We start from the raw sequence: 20,663 nt of genomic DNA, 5'->3' as shown, positions 1-20,663 counted from the left end.
CTTGAGTCTGCAGAACCCAAGGGAAAGGAAAAGGCTAGGTGGCAAATGTTAAGACCAATGTTGGGCATTGCTGGAAAAGCTTTAATCAAGGCGAACTATCAAGGGGTTCCCATTATAACCCAACCGCGTAAGAAACGCAAAATTCGGGAACATAACACCGATATGACGGAAACTACGGCGGCAAGAGTGGAACAAAACACTAGGCGAGAGGCCGAGCCTTCCACCCTTTACCAAGTATATAGATGCATTAAGATAACATGGCAATATAATGATATCCCCAACAAGTAAATAAATGATGTTCCAACAAGGAACGGCCTCCAATCTTCACCTGCAACTAGCAACGCTATAAGAGGGGCTGAGCAAAGCGGAAACATAGCCAATCAACGGTTTGCTAGGACATGGTGGGTTAGAGGTTGACATGGCAATTAGGAGGCTGACAAGCAAAAGGTAGGCATCGTAGCATTGGCATAGCAAGAGCGAGCAAACTAGCATAGCAAAGATAGTAGTGATTTCGAGGGTATGGTCATCTTGCCTGCACAGTTGTCAGAGTTGACTGGATCCTCACAAGCAAACTCAACGGGCTCCTCGGTAGCGAACTCGTCTCCCGGCTCTACCCAAACAAGACAAACAAGCAACAAGGATACAATCAACCACGTGCAAGACCAAGCAATAAGATGAAATGATGATATGCTATGCGGGATGCGATGCGGGATGCAAAATGCAAGATATGACAGGAAATGCATGAACCTGGCCTCAACTTGGAATTCCAAGGGTGCCACTGGAAAGATGAGATGAAATCGCTTGAAAACGATATAAAGATCATTGGAATCGGAGTTACGGTTTGGAAATGGCAAACGTTTTAAGATATGACACCGGTCTGCGATTTACAGCAAGTAGGCATCTAAACGCAACGAAATGAACATGCTACAGCCACCAAACATGACAACAAAATACATGGCAGGGATTCACACAAGATGCTTAACAAAAGACTAGCACTGAGCCACGGCCAATTCACTCATTATGAGGTCCAAACAAGCATGGCAAAAACGCAAATGCAAAACAGATTCCAGACTTAGTGAAATTAACACTAGTCTGAAATTTCAGATCACGAAGCCCTCTTCGGAGCAGCAAAACAACATGATACATGACCTGATTAAGACAAGTAATAACATGGCATGGAGCTACTCAACAAGCTTAACAAAAGTCCCAAAGTGACCTGGGGCCAAAAGGGATCACAAAATATATTAACGGGCACACGAACATAGCTAAAACACAATCAGTTTTCAGACTTGGTGAAAACTGAGACATGCTGAAATATAACTCACGAAGGCATGTAAACGAGCTCGATGCACTCACCACGGTGCAAGTCATGGCAAGGCAGGCATACATCCATTAAGAAGGCACAAAATACAAGCTAGACATGGCAAGAACAATGGCATAGCATGCACGGATCAACTACAACAACGCCGGCAAAATCGCAAACGAGTTGACGATCTGCCCAGATTCACCACGAAGCAATAGTAGAGCTCGATTGACTCAAGCTATGGTGCTCCAAAATAGCAAGTAAAGACATGGATGGATAGAGCATAACATGATTAACAAAACTCCTTTACTGATCATCCTCAAAAGAGGCACGGATCACTAGGAAACAAGCTGAACATATGGCATCATGAACTAAAATATCCCAGACTTAGTGAAAACAACTAAGTCTCTGAAACCAGATTTCCCGGATGCCTCACTTTGCAAGCTTGCACAAGTCACCACACACATTCTAAAAATGAATGGGTTGCACCTCTGGAAAGAAGACAAAATGCTTAACAAAACATATGAAGGACTCACAGGCATAGCATGCACACATTAATCATGGCAAAAATGACAAAAGTCTAAGATGAACTAGCAGATCTGACAATTAACTCAGGAAGCCTCCTTCTAATGGCATTTTGGGCATCAAGATGAACTCAAATGAAAATGATGCAATAGAATGAAATGATGTACTCGTCGAGGCAAACATTTTGATATACTATATGTCCAAAACGGAGCTACGGATGCAAAGTTACGGGTGGTCAAAGATTGCATAAAAAATTAAGATACGGGAGAGAAAGTCAACCCTCTATTTTTCAGATCTGGATTTGCACGCGGTTCGAGGAACACCGGAGTTCGCACTGTAGCAGCTCGCCGGACTTGGAGCTCGCGGTGGCCGGACTTGCCGGACGGAGGAGGAGGACGACGAGGGGAGGACCGGAAGCCGGGGCGGCGGCGCCGGCTCGTGGAGGCGGCGGCGGTGGCCCGCCGTGGTGCAGACGGCGAGGCGAGGCAGCCGGCGGCCGGGGCGGCGTGCGGCGAGGTCCGGCCGGCTCCGGGAGGCGGAGATGGCGGGGCGGCGGCGCGGCCGGTCGGCTCGGGGAAGAAGGACAGGCGGCGGCGGCGGCGGAGTGGCCCGGTCGGGCGCGGGAGCGGGCTGGAGATGGGCTTCGGGCCCGGCGGCGGTGGCGATGTGGACCGGGCGGGGGGGGTGAATCGTGGCGCGCCACGTGGCGGCGGACAGGCGGACCGGACGTGTCCGTCGGCGGGAATGTGTCCGGCGGCGCGCGGTGGGATTTTTTTAGGGTTCGGAGGTAGGGGAAGATCCGAAAAACGGGAGGGGGGTGTATATATAGGCATAAGTGGAGCTAGGAGAGTCCAAATGAGGTGCGGTTTTCGGCCACGCGATAGTGATCGAACGCTCTAGGACATGGAGCAGAGTTTGGTGGATTTGGGTCAAATTGGAGGGGTGTTGGGCTGCAACACACACGAGGCCTTTTCGGTCCCTCGGTTAACCGTTGGAGTATCAAACGAAGTCCAAATGATACGAAACTTGACAGGCGGTCTACCGGTAGTAAACCAAGGCCGCTTGGCTAGTATCGGTCCAATCCGGAAATGTTTACTCCCCACACACGAAAGAAAGCTAGAAATGGCCACCGGAGGAGAACGAAGCGCCGGAATGCAAAACGGACAACGGGGAAAAAGCTCGAATGCATGAGATGAACACGTATGCAAATGCAATGCACATGATGACATGATATGAGATGCATGAAAACGAAAACAACACACGGAGACAAAACCCGAACCCGAGGAAATAAATATAACTTAATGCCGGAAACGGCAAGAGTTGGAGTACAAATTGGGAAAGTTACATCCGGGGTGTTACAACACTCCACCACTACGAAAAGATCTCGTCCCGAGATCTAGGACTGAAAGAACTCCAGGTACTCAGAACGGCGGTGATCCTCGCGTTCCCAGGTAGCTTCACAGTCGGAATGGTGTGACCACTTGACTTTGAGAAATTTGATTGACTTGTTGCGAGTCTTGCGTTCAGTCTCTTCAAGAATAGCAACTGGGTGCTCACGATAGGAGAGATCTTCTTGGAGCTCAATGTCCTCGAAGTTGACGGTGCGGTCAGGAGTCTTGAAGCACTTTCGAAGCTGAGAGACGTGGAACACATCATGAACATTTGCAAAGTTTGAAGGAAGCTCGAGTTGATAGGCGAGGTCGTCTCTCTTGCTGACGATCTTGAAAGGCCCCACGTATATAGGGGCAAGCTTTCCTTTGATACCGAAGCGACGAGTACCCTTCATAGGAGAGACGCGGAGGTAAACATGATCTCCGATCTCGAAAGCCAAATCACGGTGCTTACTATCATAGTAGCTCTTCTGACGGGATTGGGCTGCTTTGAGGTTATCACGAACGACTTTGCACATTTCTTCTGCTTCTGTGATTAAGTCATTACCCAGCAGCTGACGTTCACCGGTTTCAGACCAGTTGAGAGGGGTACGGCACTTCCTGCCATACAGAATTTCAAATGGGGCCTTGCCCGAACTTACTTGAAAACTGTTGTTGTATGAGAATTCAACATAAGGAAGACAATCCTCCCACTTCATGCCGAAGGAGATCACACAAGCCCTGAGCATATCTTCAAGAATTTGGTTGACACGCTCGACTTGACCGCTTGTTTGAGGATGGAAAGCAGTGCTGAAGCGGATGTTGGTGCCCATGGCCTTCTGAAAAGAATCCCAAAACTTCGAGGTAAAGATGCTGCCACGGTCTGAAGAGATCACTTGAGGAATACCGTGCAGAGAGACAATGCGAGAGGTATAGAGTTCCGCCAATTGAGCTGCAGTGATCGACTCTTTGATAGGCAGAAAGTGAGCCACTTTGGTGAGCTTGTCGATGACAACAAATATAGCATCATTGCCACGCTTGGACTTTGGAAACCCAGTCACGAAGTCCATTTCAATGTGGTCAAACTTCCATTCTGGAATGGCAAGAGGTTGGAGGAGACCAGCTGGCCTTTGGTGTTCTGCCTTCACTCTTCTGCAGACATCACATTCATTCACGAATTGAGCGATCTCGCGCTTCATTCGAGTCCACCAATAAGCTTGCTTGAGGTCCTGATACATCTTCGTGCTCCCAGGGTGGATGGAGAGGAGAGAATTGTGAGCCTCGTTCATGATCACTTTACGAAGTTCACCTTTGGGCACAACAATACGATCCTCGAAGAAGAGAGTGTCCTTGTCATCAAGGCGGTAGCACTTGTACTTGTACTGACTCTTGGCAATCCCAATCTTCACCTTTTTCACCATAGCATCAAGAAGCTGGGCTTGGCGAATCTGGTCTTCTAAGGTAGGAGAGACTTGAAGGTTGGCGAGGAAACCTTGAGGAACAACTTGCAGATTCAGCTTGCGGAAAGCTTCACAAAGCTCGGGTTGATAAGGCTTGAGAATCAGACTGTTGCAGTAGGCCTTTCTGCTCAAAACGTCAGCAATCACATTGGCCTTGCCTGGAGTGTACTCAATACTCGGATTATACTCTTGAATCATTTCGACCCATCGAGTTTGCCTTAGGTTGAGATTAGGCTGAGTGAAGATGTACTTGAGACTCTTGTGATCAGTGAAAATGTCCACTTTTCTTCCCAATAGAAGATGTCTCCAAGTCAAAAGAGCATGCACAACTGCCGCCAACTCTAGATCGTGAGTGGGGTAGTTCTTCTCATTAGGCTTCAACTGACGAGATGTATAAGCAACCACTTTCTTCTCTTGCATCAATACTGCGCCAAGACCTTGGAGAGAGGCATCACAAAAGACCTCGTACGGCTTGGATTCATCAGGCGGAGTCAAAACTGGAGCAGTGATCAACTTCTCTTTCAAAGTGTTGAAAGCAATATCACACTCCAGAGACCAAACGTACTTGACGTGCTTCTGAAGAAGATTTGAGAGAGGCTTCGCGATCTTAGAAAAGTTTTCAACGAATCTTCGACAGTAGCTTGCGAGACCGAGAAAACTTCGGAGTTGCTTCACATTCTGAGGAGGTTCCCAATTCACAATTGCGGATACCTTCTCGGGATTCACAGAAATGCCCTTGGCAGAGATGATATGACCAAGATAAAGAACCTCATCGAGCCAAAATTCACACTTGGAGAACTTGGCATAGAACTGATGTTCCCTGAGCTTATCAAGAACCAAACGCAAGTGCTTGGCATGATCTTCCTTATTCTTGGAGAAAACCAGAATGTCATCGAGATAGACCAAAACGAAGTCATTGGTGTAGGCATTGAAGATGAAATTCATCATGCGAGAGAACGTCGGAGGAGCGTTGGCGAGGCCAAAAGACATGATAGTGTATTCATATGAACCAAAGCTTGTTCTGAATGCTGTCTTGGGAATATCTTCTTCACGAATGCGAATCTGGTGATAACCCATACGGAGATCAAGCTTGGAGAATACTTGGGCACCTTTGAGTTGTTCGAACAGCTCATTGATGTTGGGAAGTGGGTATTTGTTCTTGATGGTCTTCTTGTTCACTGGACGGTAATCAACACAAAGTCGGTCCGTTCCATCCTTCTTCTTCACAAAAAGAACACCACAACCCCACGGAGAAGTACTAGGCCGGATGAGACCCATTCTTTCTTGCTCATCGAGTTGCTTCTTCAGCTCCTTCAACTCTTCAGGTCCGAGCTTGTAAGGACGTTTGCACACAGGTTCCGTGCCAGGTTCAAGTTCAATAACGAATTCAACTGGCCGGTGCGGAGGCATTCCTGGGAGCTCTTCTGGAAAGACGTCTTGATATTCGCAAACGACTGGAATTTGCGAGATGGCATCCAATTCACCCTTCTCATTGAGAGAAAATAGACGGATAGTATTATCCCGAGCGGCAAAGACAATTACATCCTCAGACGAATGAGTCAATTGAATCTGCCTGGCAGCACAGTCAAGATGTGCCTTGTGCTTAGAAAGCCAATCCATTCCGAGAATAAGATCAATATCCGAGTTACCGAGAACAATTGGGGAAGAAAGGAACTTGTAGTCACCCAATGTGATAGTAACCTCAGGGACGCAGGTGTTAGCTGTCATCTGCTTGCCCGGTGACACAATTTGCAAGGAACTTTGCAGATACTGATAATCACACTCATACTTTGATGCAAAAGGTTTGGAAATGAAGCAATGCGATGCACCCGTGTCAAAAAGAACTTTTGCAGGAATATCATTAACAGGAAGGTTACCCATGATCACATCTGAGGAGTCCTCTGCCTGAGCTGCATTCACCATATGACCTTGGTGAACTTGGGGTTATGCTTGACCACAGCTGTACTTGCCGATCTCACAGGAGGAGGAGGAAGACGCCTCTGGTTGAAACACTTGTTGGCATAGTGACCCTTCTGTTGGCACTTGTTGCACGTGACCTCTGAAAGCGGACGGTGATACGGAGCACTCGATCTTGGAGCTTGAGACGAAGCCTTGTTCTAAAAGCCTGGGTTGGGTGGGTGGGAAGAACCACTGCCACCTTTTCTCTTCTGCTAGTATGGCTGACGAAACAGAGGAGGAGGAAGCCAAAACTTCTGCTGCTTGGCCACTTGAGTAGAGGAAGAAGGAGTAACATCTCTGACTCGCTTCCTGGAAGCATCACACCTCAACTGAGCAGCCTCTTGCTTTAGTGCCATGTTGTAGAACTCATCGTACCTCAAGGGCTCAAAGAGAACAAGAGCGAGCTGAATATCTTCTCTGAGACCACCCCTGAACTGATATATCATGCTCTTCTCATCAGGCACGTCCTGCTTGGCAAAGCGGGCAAGCTTCTGGAACAATTTGTTGTAGTCATAGACAGACAAAGAGCCTTGCTTCAGATTGCGGAATTCCTCACGCTTGCTTTCAACCACGCTCTGCGGAATGTGATGAGCTCGGAAATCTCGACGGAAATCATCCCAAGTGATAACACGTCCACCTCTGGAATCCTTGTACTGCTGGAACCATTCTGCTGCCTGATCTTTGAGTTGGAAGGAAGCGAACTTCACAAAGTCCTCAGGCCTGACGTTGCTGCACTCGAAATGCTTACACAGATCCACAAGCCAATCGTCAGCATCGGTTACCTCAACACAATTGCTGAAAGTCTTTGGCCCGTTAGCAAGGAACTGGTTGAGTGTAGCAAAGTGACTCTGATTGCTGCCTTGATTCCCTTGACTGCCTTGATTGCGCTCTTGGAGAATTTGCATGATCAGCTGAGTGTTTGCATTGGTTGCGGCCATCACAGCTTGCCATGCCTCTGGAGGAGGTGGAGGTGGTGGCGGATCTTGATTCTGGTTCTGACTGGTGCTCTTAGCGGGAGCCATCCTGAAGAGGTTGACCACCGTTAGCACATTGACAGATAAATATTTAAGCTGAATCCAACGGAATGAAAATTGCAACATATAGTCTTCACATCCGAACAAAATGAACGAGTGCATTCCTCTTCAAATGGTCACATATCCATAAATTGAGAAGCCACGTCGAATTAAGGTAGAGAAATAAATCAACAAGGTACGGATCAAGAACGAATAATCGGTAAGAAATCCCAATCTCAAACCAATATCCGTGGAAGAAGAACTAGAGCTACTAGAATTCCCACCTATGAAACTCCCGAACTTTTCCGGTTATGCAATCAGGTGTTGGGGATACAGGGGAAGCATAATATCTCACCCAAACTAGCAAATCCTACATCCAGCTGTATCCATCCTTCAACACATAACCAAGAAAACTTCGGAAACCATCTACCTGAACCTTCGAAAAGCATCCGTTATACAAGTTATGGCGATACTCCTGAACTCCCGCCCCAGTACTGGGTGGCGTCGAGGTTATCTCACCAACGAACTGCATAAAAGAGATTTTCAATGTCGGCGAACATATCTCAAGTATTCCAGAATTGCAACGATAAAATTATGATGACAACACCTCAGAGCTCAACTCCCCGGGACACTTCCACTAAACCCCTGACAGGAGGCACCAAGACAATGTTCTCATCATAAGCCATCGGAACAAATCCAAGATACTCGCGTGATCCTAAATTTTTTTTTAGTGAAATTTGAGAAGAGAAGAGTCAAAACTCTACGTCAGGATGCCTTACCAGAGCGATGAGGAGACTGGGAAGTAAAAAGAATTCCTAAGCTCTCCGATATATAATTCCTAAAGACTCAAAACATTTTTCTAGACACAACTCGGCTGCTAAAAACGATCAAGCAATGGGGATCCTAAGGTCGGGGAAGGCTCTGATTACCAACTTGTACCGCCCTCGATGCGGCTATAGCTCCCACGTGTCGAGGCATCACTTAGAGACATAACCGCATTGAAAGCAATGTCGCAAGTCAGGCAATCATTACAACATCCCATGTAATACATAATAAAAGGGGGAGATACATAGTTGGCTTACACTCGCCACGTCACATCAGAGTACATAAATAACATCCATCATACAAGCACTCATGGCCCGACTACGGCGCCAAAATAGAAGAAAACCCAACATGCGACAAGGCCCTGAATCAAACCCCAACTAGGCACCACTACTGATCATCAGGAAAGGAAACATAATAACGCTGAGAGTCCTCGTCGAACTCCCACTTGAGCTCGTACTCGTCACCTGGAGCGGAATCACCTGGACCTGCATCTGGAGTTGTAGTATCTGTGAGCCACGGGGACTCAGCAATCTCGCACCCTCGCGATCAAGACTATTTAAGCTTATAGGAATGGATAAGGCAAATATATGTGGAGCTGCAGCAAGCGACTAGCATATGTGGTGGCTAACTGATACGCAAAAGGGAGCGAGAAGAGGAGGCAAAGCGCGAGCGAGAATCTAGAGGAACAACCTGCGCAAGCATAACTCCAACACTGTGTCCACTTCCCGGACTCCGCCGAGAAGAGGCCATCACGGCAACACACACAGTTGATTCATTTTAATTAATTAAGGTTTAAGTTATCTACAACCGCGGGCACGGCTTTCGAAAGTTCAATCCCTGCAGGGGAGTCCCAACTTAGCCCATGACAAGCTCTCACGGTCAACGAAGGAATAGACCTCCACCCGAGACACACCGATCAGACTCGGCAACCCGGTACAACAAGACAATTTGACAGGTTAAAACAAGACCAGCAATACCACCCGAATGTGCCGACAAATAACGATAGGAGCTGCACATATCTCTTTCTCAGGGCACACTCAGATGAGCGCTCCATACAACTAAAACCAAACCTCGAGTTTCCCCGAGGGGGCGCTGCACAGGACTCTAGTTTGGACCAACACTCAGAGGAGCACTGACCGGGGGGGGGGGGGTTTAAAATAAGATGACCCTTGAGTCTGCAGAACCCAAGGGAAAGGAAAAGGCTAGGTGGCAAATGGTAATACCAATGTTGGGCATTGCTGGAAAATCTTTAATCAAGGCGAAATATCAAGGGGTTCCCATTATAACCCAACGGCGTAAGGAACGCAAAATCCGGGAACATAACACCGATATGACGGAAACTAGGGCGGCAAGAGTGGAACAAAACACTAGGCGAGAGGCCGAGCCTTCCACCCTTTACCAAGTATATAGATGCATTAAGATAACATGGCAATATAATGATATCCCCAACAAGTAAATAAATGATGTTCCAACAAGGAACGGCCTCCAATCTTCACCTGCAACTAGCAACGCTATAAGAGGGGCTGAGCAAAGCGGAAACATAGCCAATCAACGGTTTGCTAGGACATGATGGGTTAGAGGTTGACATGGCAATTAGGAGGCTGACAAGCAAAAGGTAGGCATCGTAGCATTGGCATAGCAAGAGCGAGCAAACTAGCATAGCAAAGATAGTAGTGATTTCGAGGGTATGGTCATCTTGCCTGCACAGTTGTCAGAGTTGACTGGATCCTCACAAGCAAACTCAACGGGCTCCTCGGTAGAGAACTCGTCTCTCGGATCTACCCAAACAAGACAAACAAGCAACAAGGATACAATCAACCACGTGCAAGACCAAGCAATAAGATGAAATGATGATATGCTATGCGGGATGCGATGCGGGATGCAAAATGCAAGATATGACAGGAAATGCATGAACATGGCCTCAACTTGGAATTCCAAGGGTGCCACTGGAAAGATGAGATGAAATCGCTTGAAAACGATATAAAGATCATTGGAATCGGAGTTACAGTTTGGAAATGGCAAGCGTTTTAAGATATGACACCGGTCTGCGATTTACAGCAAGTAGGCATCTAAACGCAACGAAATGAACATGCTACAGCCATCAAACATGACAAAAAAAGACATGGCAGGGATGTACACAAGATGCTTAACAAAAGACTAGCACTGAGTCACGGCCAATTCACTCATTATGAGGTTCAAACAAGCATGGCAAAAACGCAAATGCAAAATAGATTCCAGACTTAGTGAAATTAACACTAGTCTGAAATTTCAGATCACGAAGCCCTCTTCGGAGCAGCAAAACAACATGATACATGACCTGATTAAGACAAGTAATAACATTTCATGGAGGTACTCAACAAGCTTAACAAAAGTCCCAAAGTGACCTGGGGCCAAAAGGGATCACAAAATATAATAACGGGCACACGAACATAGCTAAAACACAATCAGTTTTCAGACTTGGTGAAAACTGAGACATGCTGAAATATAACTCACGAAGGCATGTAAACGAGCTCGATGCACTCACCACGGTGCAAGTCATGGCAAGGCAGGCATACATCCATTAAGAAGGCACAAAATACAAGCTAGACATGGCAAGAACAATGGCATAGCATGCACGGATCAACTACAACAACGCCGGCAAAATCGCAAACGAGTTGACGATCTGCCCAGATTCACCACGAAGCAATAGTAGAACTCGATTGACTCAAGCTATGGTGCTCCAAAGTAGCAAGTAAAGACATGGATGGATAGAGCATAACATGATTAACAAAACTCCTTTACTGATCATCCTCAAAAGAGGCACGGATCACTAGGAAACAAGCTGAACATATGGCATCATGAACTAAAATATCCCAGACTTAGTGAAAACAACTAAGTCTCTGAAACCAGATTTCCCGGATGCCTCACTTTGCAAGCTTGCACAAGTCACCACACACATCCTAAAAATGAATGGGTTGCACCTCTGGAAAGAAGACAAAATGCTTAACAAAACATATGAAGGACTCACAGGCATAGCATGCACACATTAATCATGGCAAAAATGACAAAAGTCTAAGATGAACTAGCAGATCTAACAATTAACTCAGGAAGCCTCCTTCTAATGGCATTTTGGGCATCAAGATGAACTCAAATGAAAATGATGCAATAGAATGAAATGATGTACTCGTCGAGGCGAACATTTTGATATACTATATGTCCAAAACGGAGCTACGGATGCAAAGTTACGGGTGGTCAAAGATTGCATAAAAAATTAAGATACGGGAGAGAAAGTCAACCCTCTATTTTTCAGATCTGGATTTGCACGCGGTTCGAGGAACACCGGAGTTCGCACTGTAGCAGCTCGCCGGACTTGGAGCTCGCGGTGGCCGGACTTGCCGGACGGAGGAGGAGGACGACGAGGGGAGGACCGGAAGCCGGGGCGGCGGCGCCGGCTCGTGGAGGCGGCGGCGGTGGCCCGCCGTGGTGCAGACGGCGAGGCGAGGCAGCCGGCGGCCGGGGCGGCGTGCGGCGAGGTCCGGCCGGCTCCGGGAGGCGGAGATGGCGGGGCGGCGGCGCGGCCGGTCGGCTCGGGGAAGAAGGACAGGCGGCGGCGGCGGCGGAGTGGCCCGGTCGGGCGCGGGAGCGGGCTGGAGATGGGCTTCGGGCCCGGCGGCGGTGGCGATGTGGACCGGGCGGCGGGGCGAATCGTGGCGCGCCACGTGGCGGCGGATAGGCGGACCGGACGTGTCCGTCGGCGGGAATGTGTCCGGCGGCGCGCGGTGGGATTTTTTTAGGGTTCGGAGGTAGGGGAAGATCCGAAAAAACGGGGGGGTGTATATATAGGCATAAGTGGATCTAGGAGAGTCCAAATGAGGTGCGGTTTTCGGCCACACGATCGTGATCGAATGCTCTAGGACATGGAGCAGAGTTTGGTGGGTTTTGGGTCAAATTGGAGGGGTGTTGGGCTGCAACACACACGAGGCCTTTTCGGTCCCTCGGTTAACCGTTGGAGTATCAAACGAAGTCCAAATGATACGAAACTTGACAGGCGGTCTACCGGTAGTAAACCAAGGCCGCTTGGCAAGTCTCGGTCCAATCCAGAAATGTTTACTCCCCACACACGAAAGAAAGCTAGAAATGGCCACCGGAGGAGAACGAAGCGTCGGAATGCAAAACGGACAACGGGGAAAAAGCTCGAATGCATGAGATGAACACGTATGCAAATGCAATGCACATGATGACATGATATGAGATGCATGAAAACGAAAACAACACACGGAGACAAAACCCGAACCCGAGGAAATAAATATAACTTAATGCCGGAAACGGCAAGAGTTGGAGTACAAATTGGGAAAGTTACATCCGGGGTGTTACATCTGCCCACTCCTGGAGATCTCTATGAACCTGGCTGTCAGCTTCACAGTGAAGCTATGGAGAACATCTTTCAGAAGCCTGAACCGAACATGAGTCAGATGCTCAGTATGATGAAGCCCTTGCCACAAGATGTTGCATATCCTAAGGAGTTCTTTGTTGAAGACCTTGAGTATCTGCCAAGGACCATCTATCACATCATAAGGCGAACTCTCTGGCCCATCAAAGGACATTCTCCAAATGCCAAGCTGGAAGGTGCAATGAAGACTTTGGTCTTCTATATTCTTCATGGCAAATGCTTCAATGCACAGGACTTCTTCATCCGCCAACTTGCTGCATTAGGCTCTGATCTTTTTGGCTTGAAGTTCTACGCTCCATGGATAATGCGGCTGATTAAACTCCACTCCGCTATCTCATATCAGCCATCTGCTCGCAATCATCGGATCTTTCTGCCTGATGTGGATATGTCCGTTGAAGCCATTTATCCTAAGCCTGCCAAGGAACCTCTTAGTCTTCAGAATGCGGAGCATCAAAGTTTCACTCAGAACATTGAAGGAGTTGAAGCAGCCACTCGTGTTTATCCTCTGGCTGGAACTACACGTGCACCTCATCGTGCTCTTACTGAAGCCACTGAGAGCACTATTGCCCAACGACCCAAAAAGCGATCTCGTCTTCTCAATGACCGAGAGCTTCTGGTTGCTCTTCATCAGAAACATGATAGGCATCATGACTGGCTGAAGCGCCAAATGCAAAGTCTCTTGGTGGATGTCAACCGCATTCACAATCTTGCCACCAAGAATGCCTTTGTTGCCCATGAAACTTGTCGGCATACATGGAAAGGGCTGACGCTTATGAGCTCTGAGGATGATCTTCAAGAGGATGGCTTCTCTGAACGCTTCAAGTTTGACTCCACACCTTCTCGAAGGGCTGTGCTGCGACGAACTCCATCTCTTGAAGACTCTGAGTTTTCTTCCTCTGCGGCAACTGTGAATGCCAGAGTGATCGAGGATGAAGATGATGCCACTTCACCGCCCCCTACTTCCGCACGCCTCGACACTACCCCAAGTTCTTCTGCACCGCCAAACACCACGGACGACCCTGCTGCTTCACCTACTCTTCGTGGGAACGAGTAGATGCTCTATGTCTTCAAACCTTTTTGGTCCTCACTGAAAAAAGGGGGAGAAGCATATGAGTTTGATAGTCTTCAAGCGGGTCAATATGGGCAGTTACTTTATGTTTTGCCTAGTGTTTACAACTCTCGTTTTGATACATTTGGTTCTTTGAGTTGTAACACTTAAAGTCAATGGTCGTCTGCTACTTATTTGCTATTTTGCGATGCGATGATAAATTCCGCATGTGTGACGATAAATTCCGCACTTAGATCATTTGCAGACGTCCATTTTCCATTATGCATGTCATTATCTTCACATACCGTTACATGCATGATGAATTGTCATCATAAGTTGAAGAGGATCTCCACAAGTACAACCTGCCATGTGCATTTGCATTCCAAAAGCAAATTACTTATATGCACATCTTCAACGGGAGCCCTTGCAACTTATGAAGACAATTCCTTATCCTTTACAATTTCACATATTATATTCCCCGTTAAAAACTTCAACTAGTTTGTCATCAATCACCAAAAAGGGGGAGATTGTAAGTGCATCTAGTGCCACCCCTAGTTGGTTTTGGAGTATTGATGACAAACCTAGTTGAGGGACTAATGTGTTTGTGAGAATTGCAGGATAACACAGGTAGAAGTCCCTCATTGATTCGGTTTTCTTACCAGAGATGACCCCTAAAAATGTATGAAGACATTGAAGTCAAAGGTGGTATGTGAAGACATTCACATTGAAGACTATGACAAGAGAAGACATCGCATGAAGACTATGGAGCGCGAAGACTTAGATCTTTCGTAGTTCTTCTTCTTCTTTGTTGAGTCATAGGAACCACCGTACTGTTAAGTGGGGTCCAAGAGAACCAGTCAGAATGACTGAAGTGATGCTTAACCAAAACCTATGTCTTCGACTGAAGACTATGAGAGCGAATCTTGTTCAGAGTTGGACAAGTCAGCTTTGCTTGTAGCCCAAGTAAAGTTGCCGTGTGTGTTTGAAATCTGACCGTTGGAACACGTGTCAGTTCCTTAGTGACCCAGGGTCATTTTGGACAAATCAGGTCGGGTTGCCTAGTGGCTATAAATAGCCCACTCCCTTCAACCATAAACGGTTGGCTGCTTAGAGTTAAAGTACGGCTTTTGTCGTTTGAGAGCAACCCACCTCGAAGCCTTTGAGAGAGAATTCCTCGAGAGGGTAAAGCCCTAACCACCCAGAGCCAAAGAGTGTTAGGCATCACTTAAGTGTTCTTGTCTGTGTGATCTGAAGACTTATTACACTTGAGGACTGTGAATCCTCCAGCCGGTTAGGCGTCGCGTTTTGAGCATCCAAGAGTCATTGTGGATCGCCGGTGAACGAAGTCTGTGAAGGTTTGGAAGTCTACCTTGAAGACTTACCAGAGTGATTGGGCGAGGACTGGGTGTCCTTAGCTCAAGGGGGATAAGGTGAAGACGAGGTCTTCTGAGTTGAATCTCAGCCTCCCTAACCAGACGTACAGTTGTCACAGCAACTGGAACTGGTTCAACAAATCATTGTCTTCAACGAGTCACTGGTTTCATCCTTCCCTTCACTTTACTTACTGTTGGTCTTAGTGAAGTTACTGTATGATTGCATTATCTTCTGTCTTCACTGAGTGACTTCTTGTTCTGATTGGCTTCACAATATCTTCCTATCTGATCCTTACTGCCTAGCTGTCGTTAGTTATTGTGCTCTCACTTCATTGAATACATGACTATGGTTTACCTAGTGTAGTCTACCTTCCGCTGCGCGATAATAGGTTTATTTCTATCGTTTGTCTTCGAAACTTACATGTTTTGAAGACTTTCATAAAAATCGCCTATTCACCCCCCCTCTAGTCGATCACTAGCACTTTCAGACACGTCGTCATCCTCTCCATCCCCGTCATTATCAGTGCCACATGGTTGCCGCTTAGCAGCCCGTTTTGAATCCCGCTGAGAGGTCCTATTTGGAGAACACTACAATGAACAAAAAAGATTGAACTGCTAAGAGGGTAAAAGAGAAGAGCATAATAAATGGTCATAGGATAAAAAAGAAAATATAAACCTTTATTTCACTGCCAGACACCTCTTCTTCACCAACCAATTTGTCTCTGCAAAACAGAAAAAGAACAAACACATTAGTCAAAATTAACAAAATTACCACCCAGAATCAGTTACTACTTGGTTGGCAAGTCAATCAAAACAATTTGGATAAGGGGACCTGCCTAGTTGCAAAACAATTCATATGCGACTATGCGGCCTGCCTAGTTGCAAAACAATTCATATGCGACTATGCGGACCAGATTGTGCAACTCGGTGGCTATGCATGTGCCAACTAGGACTACTATGTGTGCAACTATAACTATGGTGGATGCCAACAAAAAAATAGTAAACAATAGATCAACTTACGAAACTACTTCACAAACGATACTGCTGAACGATTCACGCACGATATGTTTAATCTAGTGGTTGTGTTGCACCTAGTTTTTTTTGCATGGATGGTCTATTTACACTATCGTCCATGTATCGTCCAACATGTATCGTCTGCATAGCAGCACTCATCAACTTACACCCAGATCCTAATACACCCATCCCCAAAAGACCGATAAATCTGAAAAGAGGAACACATACATTCAATAGAAAACAGAGGACGAAAATGCGGAAGGAACCAAACAGATAAGGTACCTTATCGTTGTGTGGTTACGAATCAATCGATTAGCTCATTGATCAGTTAAGCCTTGAAGAAATACAAGTCCCCACTTAGTCAAAGCACGCACGCATACACAAAATTGTAGTAGACCAGCAGTATCACCGAGTAGCCTCCCCTGCTTTCCCATCTATGCTAGCTCTAGCTTACTCTACTCTTATCAACCGAGCCGGTCTCCTGTGCTCTTCTCTATCAAGCTGACTCATTCACGACGAATTTGCCATCATAGCGAAGCTTGAACGCTGCATCCCTGTACTCCAACCCCAGTCACCATGGATCCGACCACAACGCCCTTGTACTACACAACGAGGCCGGCGGTGTACACACCTGCTACCGACTTCTCCATCCTGTCCATGCATGCTCCTTTTCCCCATCCATAACAATGCTTACACGCCACCGCCCCGTCCTCAACCCGTGACCACGACAAATCCGGTCACCGCGCCCTTTCCCCCACCCCCAGCCTGTTGGATCGATGGATCCAGAGAGAGGCGACCTCCTACCTGTATGTCCCCTCCCAAGAGCTCTGACGGCGTCCCCTTAGGAAAGTGGAGGGATACGGCGGCGTTGCTTCTCCGGCTCCACAACCCCGGCTGATCTGCTCGGCCTGAACCTCCGGTTCCGCCGCATCCCCCTCGACCTCCCGGGGCGTCATCTCGGCGTGAGGTCGGCGGTGGCGGCAGGTTGCGTAGCCGGGAGGAGGATCAGGGCGGCAGCTACATTGCCGGCAGGAGGAGCTCGATGGAGGGGCGCATGGCTTGGAGAAGGGGCGGGAGGCGGCCGTGTCGCAAGGAGGTGTGCGGCGGTGCGGGGCGGCAGGTAGTGGGAGGTGGGATGAATGGATAAGATGCAAGAGGTGGGCGAGGGCAACAAAATAGTCTCTCCCGACAAAATAGCACCTGACCCTCGTGGGCCACACGATTCGCACGGGACGAGCGGTCGAGACGCGCCGCTCGGTTGGACGGAATAGTGCGCATGCACTTTTAAGATTTCAGGAATAAATAAATATTTAGGAACGGGGAGTACGTCGTAACAATGCACACGTTCTGATCAACACGAGTCAATGTATACAAGCTTAAGTCTTGAGTGTGTCGCTAGGTCCGTATTCGTAACGACCTTGGAGAAAAGATATTCGTAAGTGTGTAAGACGCTCGACTGACCTGTGTAGGAACTTAGTTCGAAGCCGAGCCCAACTTCAAGTCGTACTACATGCTGTATATATGCGACCAGGGCAAGACCTGTTGGGAAACCAGATCCCGCGTGTGCTTTGACGTAGTACGTTATTCGTCCATGGCGGCCGCGGCGTGCTGGGATGAGCTGCCGGATGACATCCTCCGATGCATCCAAGGCCGCCTACCTTGCCCCATCGACGCCGTCTACATGGGCGCCTGCTGCAAGTCGTGGCACAAAGCGGTGCCCAAGCCCGCGGCGCGCCTCATGGTGCTCCCCTGGCTCCTCATGCCGCTCGCCGGAGGGCCGTCGTTCGGCTGCATCCTGAGCGGCGGCGCCTGCCACAACCTGGACCTGCTGCCTGAGGACGCGCGCGGCGCCCGTTTCTTCGGCTCCTACGAGGGCAAGTGGCTGTTCGCCGCGCTCCGCGGCGGCGGCAGGGAGAGGCACACGCTGCTCAACCTCTGCACCGGCGAGCGCATCCCGCTTCCCGACTTCGAGTACGGGCTGGTGTTTTGGGCCGTCCGCGGCCTCCCGTCTCCGACCTTGGTCCGCGGCCCTCCTCGCCCCGTGGTGATGCTCGCCGCGACCCTTTCGTCCCCGCCGACCGTCGACGGGGCGTGCGTCGCCGCCGCCATCCTCAACATGCCGAGGACGAACCGCTGGCCTTTCGTCTGTTTCTGGCGCCTTGGCTCGCCAGTCGCCGTCGAGGGAGAAGACATCAACACCGCGCCCGGGACGGCGGCGCAGGACCTTGCCTACCTGGACGGCCGCTTCTTCGTGCTAACCAAGGGCGAGCACCTCCGGGCGTACACGGCGCTCGACGAGCCGGACCCGCTCAGGGGCGGGGATCTCCGAGTCGTCTGCGACTTCTACATCACCGGCCGCGACAGGCAGTTACAGGCCGGGGAGCCCCGTGCGGGCTACCTCGTCCCGTCGCGCGGCGAGCTGCTCATGGTGGTCAAGGAGTGGCGGAGGGCGGACGGAGCTGCGGCCGCGGTCCAGCTCTTCGTGCTCACCCCCGTCGCGCACGACAACCCGGAGAAGACACGCGCCTGGACCAGAGTCGAAAGCCTCGACGGCCGGCTGCTCGTGGTCGGCCCCGGATGCTCCAGGGCGTACGAGCGCACGGGCTGCGACGAGGGGGTCTACTTCCTGGACGACCGCACCTACTACCACCGAAACAGCTTCGACGCCTACTTCACTCTGCGGAGTGACCCCGGCGAGTTTGTCTTCGCCGACAATGGCAGGTGCAGCCTGCCGCCTGCTCATCCGGAGCACTGCTTCCCCGTGAAGCCAGATGAGGAAGGCTGCTCCTCAAGTTACTCGCCGCCGGTCTGGCTTCTACCTTGATTTCCCTTTGATGATACACGTACGGCGCAGATGCATGGCGCGTGCATTACACTAGAAACTTACGCGCGCTTTGCCGCGCCGGTTGGCAGAAGCGCGATATGATTCGTAAGCTGTTCCATGTAATAAATTACATCACCCCTCAAATAATGTGGATACAGAAACAATGTATACACCATGTCCCATTGAAAACACATTATTTTTTTTGCACTTTTGCTGTATGTAAGTTGACTGAAATTTATAATTTTTTTATTTTTTTTGAAATTTATATTTGGGTCAGTCACTTTTTTCCTTCTACAGTACTTAGTCTGTTTTTCCTTTTTTTTTCGTGTCCGCTTTTGTGTGCGTGCATGTGTGTGTCGCATGCATGTGCTCCTGTTGCTTGCCACTTCGTGTATGTTGTACGTGTGTTGCCAGCATGCTTTGCTGTGTGCATGTGCATGTGTTGTGCTCATATCCAATTTGCTATGTGTGTGTGCACGAGTGTGCATACGACAATGCATCTATATGAGATGCATTTTTATTTCTATGTGTGAAGATACAACTATTCTTTAATTTAAAAATAAATCAAACATAATATATACATTTCACTTTGATGCAACTTATGTGCAAATCATATTTTTATCCGAAAACTGCTCTACGATATACTTATTTTTTTCTTATTGTGCAACAGTGCAATTCTTGGGTAAGTAGTGTGCAATTTTTAAACAACATTCGTTTCAATTGTTTTCATTTTCTTTCCCCTTTTAGGCAAAAATCATGCCCTAATTCATTCTACCTTAGAAAAATATACTTTTTTGTCCTTTTAGCTTCGTGCTAGCTTTCGTCTTTATTATCGTTTACCAAGTTGTTTTTAGTCAATTTTTCTTTTTTGTTTATGTGTATTGTGTATATATTAGGTGTGTGTAAATGTACACATAAGTGTTGTACCATATGTGTGTAAATATTTCTAAAGTGCAAAAATTGCCCTATTATACGCTTATTTTTGCATTTATAAAAATATGCAGTTTCAATGCATATTGTGTGCAAGTTTTGTCATCATTTGTTTGTGGTTTTTTATTTCATTTTCTTTCATACTAAGGCCACTGATTAATTCTTCTTTTCTTTTTGAAAATTTAACTATGTGCTTATTCTTCCATAATATAAGAACTTGCAATTTGTGTTTAGATTATGTGCAAATTTTGTCCTTATTATTTCTTTTTTTTTCATTTTCTTTCTTCTGGAAGGGTAAAACCAATGCAATCAATTTATTCTTTCTTAGAAAGCTTCATTATTTTTATTTTGTTTTAGTTTTAATTCCATTTTGTTTCTTCTTTAAGGTTAATACCAATGTTCCTAATTCATTCCCTATGAGCGAACTTTTTTTTTTTTGCAAAAATCACAATATTATATGAATATTTTTACATATTATAAAATCCCAATTTTTGTGTATATTATGTGCAAATTTTTTCATTATTTTTTTATTTTCTTTCTTCTTAGTTTTTTTTTTGAAATTCCACTATATGCTTATTCTTGCATAATAT

The 20,663-nt window shown here is 47.6% G+C and overlaps 1 protein-coding gene across 1 annotated transcript; it reads left to right on the top strand.

Moving 5' to 3' along the window:
- The first annotated feature begins 17,883 nt into the window (after positions 1 to 17,883).
- Positions 17,884 to 19,325, top strand: LOC125555671 (uncharacterized). Its single transcript, XM_048718546.2, has one exon. The coding sequence runs from the start codon at positions 17,911 to 17,913 to the stop codon at positions 19,141 to 19,143; it is 1,233 nt and encodes a 410-aa protein (XP_048574503.1). The 5' UTR covers positions 17,884 to 17,910; the 3' UTR covers positions 19,144 to 19,325.
- Positions 19,326 to 20,663: the final 1,338 nt, after the last annotated feature.

Source organism: Triticum urartu, chromosome 5A, assembly GCF_056163025.1.
Source record: "Triticum urartu cultivar PI428250 chromosome 5A, HENAU_Tu73, whole genome shotgun sequence".
Classification (NCBI taxonomy): Eukaryota; Viridiplantae; Streptophyta; class Magnoliopsida; order Poales; family Poaceae; genus Triticum; species Triticum urartu.
The sequence above is the reverse complement of the archived record's forward strand: the minus strand, read 5'-3'. Positions and strand labels throughout refer to the sequence as shown.